Source organism: Schistosoma haematobium, chromosome 5 (assembly GCF_000699445.3).
Source record: "Schistosoma haematobium chromosome 5, whole genome shotgun sequence".
In the NCBI taxonomy this organism is placed as follows: Eukaryota; Metazoa; Platyhelminthes; class Trematoda; order Strigeidida; family Schistosomatidae; genus Schistosoma; species Schistosoma haematobium.
The window spans coordinates 17,880,878-17,886,435 of record NC_067200.1 but is presented as its reverse complement, the minus strand read 5'-3'; the positions used below and the strand labels follow the sequence as shown (position 1 = coordinate 17,886,435).

General features: G+C 36.5%; 1 protein-coding gene across 1 annotated transcript; it reads right to left on the bottom strand.

Moving 5' to 3' along the window:
* Positions 1–2,220: 2,220 nt before the first annotated feature.
* MS3_00009291 (uncharacterized protein) lies at positions 2,221–4,937 on the bottom strand. Its single transcript, XM_051217646.1, has 3 exons — positions 4,696–4,937; positions 4,560–4,661; positions 2,221–4,522 (listed from the first exon to the last, which is right to left on the bottom strand). The coding sequence occupies exons 1-3, from the start codon at positions 4,768–4,770 to the stop codon at positions 4,394–4,396; spliced, it is 306 nt and encodes a 101-aa protein (XP_051065064.1). The 5' UTR covers positions 4,771–4,937; the 3' UTR covers positions 2,221–4,393.
* Positions 4,938–5,558: the final 621 nt, after the last annotated feature.

The window sequence follows — 5,558 nt, the reverse complement described above, 5'->3', positions numbered from 1 at the left end:
CCACACAGTATGCATATATGCCAATAAGAGAGACTGATCAATTGCAGTTCTAAAACATCAATGAGAGGATACAAGTAAAACAATACCAAATGGGCATAAACTAATTAATTAGAGAATATCCCTTAAGTCTTAAATGATTTCCCTATTCTATATCTAATTATTCTAATGCTATTTAAACTAATCGAAATTTCCACACACAAAAAAAATTATCAATTTTCATAGTTACTAATACCTATTCAACATTATTTTGACAACAATTTTATCACTAAGAGAATAGTTCTGGAAGATTAAATCATAACTTGCAATCGTTTGTTTGGAATAGGAGGGAGAAAGTTTTCAAATAGTCAACCTCGTTTTTTTTCTCTTTTTCTATTTTCAAAATTGATAAGCGGAAAATTTGGGGAATAAAACTTGTCAAAAATTTGTCGCAATGAACTAACATCGGTCTTTGCATCGGTAACAATTCTGGTCTATATACACACACACACACGGAGAGAGAGAGAGAGGGGGGAGAAAAATACCGCTGTTACTATCAAAGTTAAAATATTTCATCTGGAAATGCTTTTCCTACTACCGAATCAATTGATTGACTTCATTTGAATTATAATATAGATAGTAATTTTTATATTAGACAACCATTAGTCGTTTAATTGACATCGGTTATTTAGATAAAGTGTTTTTTTCTTTTGAGAGAGATATATATACATATAATTACCACCATTGATGAAACTTATGTTCAGAGGGCGACAAAACAATTATTGTCTAATATTTAGGTGTAATGGTAGTAAACGGGAACACAAGTGGAGATTACTATTTATATTTGAACAATAAATTAGAGAAGTTCATGGTGAATCATACACTGGATACTTTGTGATGGTGGAGAAGATTTGTAGCTCATTTGGATGATTTGGTCATGGAGCTTTCGTCGTTCTTCTGAACGACACCATCAGACTTCTACCTGAAGTTTGTGCTGATGATGTTGTTCAGAAGAATGATGAGAGCTGAACGACCAAACCATGCAGCTCAGAGAAAAAAACTCCATTATAAACTGAAAACTTCATTTGGAAATCTTCCATTATTTATTCTTCACATTTTGTATGATTCTTCCAGTTCACAATTCTTTTCTAGTTTCTCTTCTGTTCTTTTCAGCTCGATCTTCTTAGCCTTCTTCGGTCAGGTTTTCCACTTACGATTAGTGTTATGCACTACTTATGTTTATCAACATAAGTAGCTTACACCGCACACTCATGACTTCACATTTTTCTATGTGTTTCTGAATTAGCATTATCATATTGTTTGTAAAATGAAGGCAAGTGAAGATGAAATATTTCTTTGTTTTAAGTCCATAACCCCGACCGATTTTGATCTTACTTTTTCTAAGTGTATTTTATTCTGTTGGATATGTGAAGCCTAAATTAAGATACACTTTAAGGCACCAATAAATGTTTACTCTTTAAATCACCTCTGTTACTTTAATCTCATCTTTCTACTTGTTTGCCTTTTGATCTTGTGATTATATACCTCGTTATATTTCATTTTATCGCTTATCAAAACAGTTTGACGCTCAGTCTTGCATATTTTAGGTTTGTTAACTGATAGAAAAGTGGTACACATTCAACTACATCATTTATTCAGAAATTTTAATGAATACTGTTATCTGATTACATAAATGAACTTCATTTATAACTATTGGCAAATTATTAGAAAACTTGGTTTTCAGCTTATAGTCTGTAAATCCTAACCCCACTTAATCGATTTTGACAGTTCATCATTATCCCGTGTATTATAAGTACACAAGTATGTTTATGATTACTTATTTGTAAGAAGATGGCTTATCCGAGAAGTCAAAGATACTTATTTAATTATTTAAAGGACACAAATCACGATACAATAGGTCACCCAAAGAATACGCACATGAATGAAATGCTTATAAGGAGAATAAGATTGTAAAACTAAAACATAAATAGCGCCACAGCAGGGTCACGACTGGCTTCCGTTCTGAACTACGTCTGGTAAGAGCTCAAGTCACTGAGTTGCACCATCTCTAAGACACCAACTAGTAAGTTGTGATGACCCTACAGGTCCAAGTCCTATGGAGCTATTAATAATAACACGGCACACTGCCATTATGAGACCAAGTCTTCCTTTTTACATTCATTCTCAACGTCAGTAAGTAGTGTGTGCTGTTGAATTACCTTAAACGACAATCGTGAGACCTGTCCAAACCAACAAACTCGGTGTTACAAGATGGTGACACTAATTGGGTTATCTTTACTAAACCTGGAAATACACTGCAAAGCCCGTGTTAACAACATGGTGTTATAACTGGATGTCTGCGATGATTGGATACAAACAGGGGTCAAATAAATTCAGCTCAGATAGTAGGTTTTCACATGGACAGTGTAGAACTCCTCTCAACGACACATTTTAGACCAAATATTTTACTATCAGACTTATCACAACGGCACTAAATTTAGTAAAGGTTGACTCAAGACGTCCTAAAGATCATCATATGCAGGTCAATCTCATCCATCAGAACACCATCAGCATTGATATCTTATCTCAAACCCAACAATAATTTATCACAAAGTTTGGTTCCAACCACTTGGTCATGGCATCAGTTTGTGCACTCAACCTCAAAAATGGTGATAAAATTCTCAAGAAAACATTATTCCTCAAGACAATTAAATAGCAAAGAACCAATCAACTGGAGGCAGCTATGAACTCAAAAATCACAGTGGTTGTTTGCCTGCGACAAATGTAGTGGCGTTCCAGGATTCAGCGGACGATGAAGCTGTAGTCGATGCATGCAGGACCTGGACGAATGACAGTTTACCTCTCAAGAGCCAGCTCTTCCTGAATTTTGTACAATTTGTGAAGCATTATGAAGCTCAATGACCTGGAAGCAATCAAGAGTAGCCAATTTCGCAGCGAGGAATGAGCTTTTAGAGCTGCTTTTAACCACTGATTGATCTTATGAATGGTGTGATCTCGGACGAATAATAACTGAATAAACACCTTTCTATTTTCAGGTCTGTAAACTTTGTTCTGTATTCGGCAATATATCTTTAGTCGTTTTAATAAAGAAATATAGTATGTGGAGAAATTCGCGCAACACTTCCATAATGTGGAATAGTTTACGGAAGATTTCACTAAAATCATTTCAAAAGTATAATAAACCTCATGCATTCTCGTTTCAGAAACACATCATATTTTATAATGACCATCTCAATCGCTGGTAAAGGTTGATTCCATGATAATTCTGTGTCAAATTGAATGAACAACAGTAGTAAGGTTAAACTATCATCCGTGAAATTGTACGCCAAATAATGGTGTAGAGTATATTCGATTTCATATTCATTTCATTTATAGAGTACTAGTACGGTAGTAGCTAGTCATATATATACTCGGCTAGTCATTTCGGCATCATTTGACATTGTTTGTGGTAGAGATCACGTGCACTCTTAATCCAACCTATTCACACGCACGTTAAGTCATTCTACAGACAAGTCATATGAAAGAGGGAATTATATTTCCAATATAAAAATACTACAGTTATTAGGATAATTCCCACCCTTATCATAACGTTTGGGATACGACGATTTGGAATACGAAACAGAGCAAGTGCTCAAAAATAAATCAAATGTGTAGCTATAATCGAAACTCACACTTTATACGGATATCGTTTGGAAAGAAGTATCATTCAATCAAGATTGCAGAAGCGCTGGCTTGACGAGTGCTTACTAACACGGAACATGGTTACGTTGCTTTACAGCAATTGCTTCCAACTACATAACAAGACAGTACCTTTTTAAGCAATAGTGGTCTATCTTAGCTGGGACACAACGGTTGCGGCACGGATACTTCCCACTATTTCAACAGTTATACAGACAAACTAGCTAGTATTATTTATAACATGTCATTTAATTTGGTAGAGTATACAGGTAAAACATTCTTTATGAGGATGTACTTCATCTAAACCTGTTGAGTATGAAATACAAAATGGTCTTCAAACAACCATTGAGATTAATTTCATCAAGATATAATTCTTAAGATTATCAGTACCTTAGAAACACCCGGGAATACTTGATTTGCATCCCATGAAGAAGCCGCAGTTGCTGCAAGTAGTGCTTCTATAAGAAGGAACGGAATATATATCAGTCTTTTGCCTCAAGCGACAAGGATACGCGAGAGCTATTAACCAATCTACAACCATATGACTACAGGTCAACAGTTGCACATTTACATTCCCAGCATACATACAGTAGGATGCTAGTACAGAGAACCGTACATATCATATCATAAATAATAGATATGAGCATCAAAAGTATATTAAGAGATTATAAAAAACAAGAACACAAGTCAAACAAGTGGTGGGTATGAGAACCGAGTTTCAGAAGTATTCCAATGCATCACTTTCCTTTTTATCTTTAACGACAGAGTGTAGTTGAAGTTCTTTGCCATGACAGGGTAGTGGTTCAAAAATTCGAGCGTGAATATAGTCGCCATCATCTATTTTCACCTGAAAATCTTCGGTAAACGGAAACCCTAAACGTTACCTTGACGAAGTGATTTGTTCCTGCGACTACCTGACTAGTGATCTGGACGATTTCAAATGAACGAGGTTTTCGTCCGATATGGGACTCCAACTTACTTTCTAACTGAGAATATTAAGCGGAATATACAGAACTTTACCAGAGTTTTAAGTTTTTCTTTCTCCTCTGCAGACGGCTCCCTAGGTGTTCCGATTCCACCGCAGCATAAAGGCATTCTACTGATAAGTGCACGAAAAAAGCGTAAAACCTAATCAAAGTTACCCGCCGTTCGGTGCCAACGACCTTGAACCCAGTTGTTATCCAGATTTCAGATTTGCCTAATAAGACTGAAGGCCTACGGCTTATATTATCCCTTTTCTAGTATGCTCCTGTGAGTGTTCAGTCTTCTCTTGAATGACTCAACTGAAGGTGCGAACATCACTGCTTCGCGTAACAAATTCCAAGTATTGGTATGAAAATCGGTATACCATGTGTATCTTGTTCGTTCTCGGCTTTTCCACTCGCCTGCTATGTCCCCTGAGGTGTTTCGATCTAGTGGAAAGAAAAGTATAGGGTATATTCGGTTCAAAATCATTTCATTGTATTCTATGCAACAAAATCTGATCACCTCTTAATCTGCGATAGGACAGAGTAAAGAGGTCCAGCATTTCAGGCCGCTTTTTGTATGATAAACTCCGGAGTTCTGGAATTGCACAGATAACTGCCCTCTATACTTTTCCGGGACATCCGACCCACTTTTTAAACAGGGGATTGCAGCCTGAACGCAAATCTCTAGCTTAGTTCTCACTAAGGTTGTGTATACTGTAGTGAACATGGTAGTGTCTAACTTATTGAATGTCCGTTTCAAAGCTCACAGGGTTCTAAACTCATTAGCTGCAACATCCCGGCAACGGGCTGTCGTCCTAATATCATGACACACTGTCACGCTAAGATCCTTATGAGACCGGACCACTGGTACTGGCACTTCCCTTATGTTGCACCTATTAACCTCCGTTTCAATTC

Excerpts from the sequence above, each read along its gene's own strand:
- MS3_00009291 (XM_051217646.1), bottom strand. The coding sequence starts at position 4,770 with ATGCCTTTATGCTGCGGTGGAATCGGAACACCTAGGGAGCCGTCTGCA. Across the intron at positions 4,662-4,695 it reads AAGAAAAACTTAAAACTCTG|TTAGAAAGTAAGTTGGAGTC; the intron begins GTAAAGTTCTGT and ends TAATATTCTCAG. Across the intron at positions 4,523-4,559 it reads GAACAAATCACTTCGTCAAG|GTGAAAATAGATGATGGCGA; the intron begins GTAACGTTTAGG and ends GAAGATTTTCAG.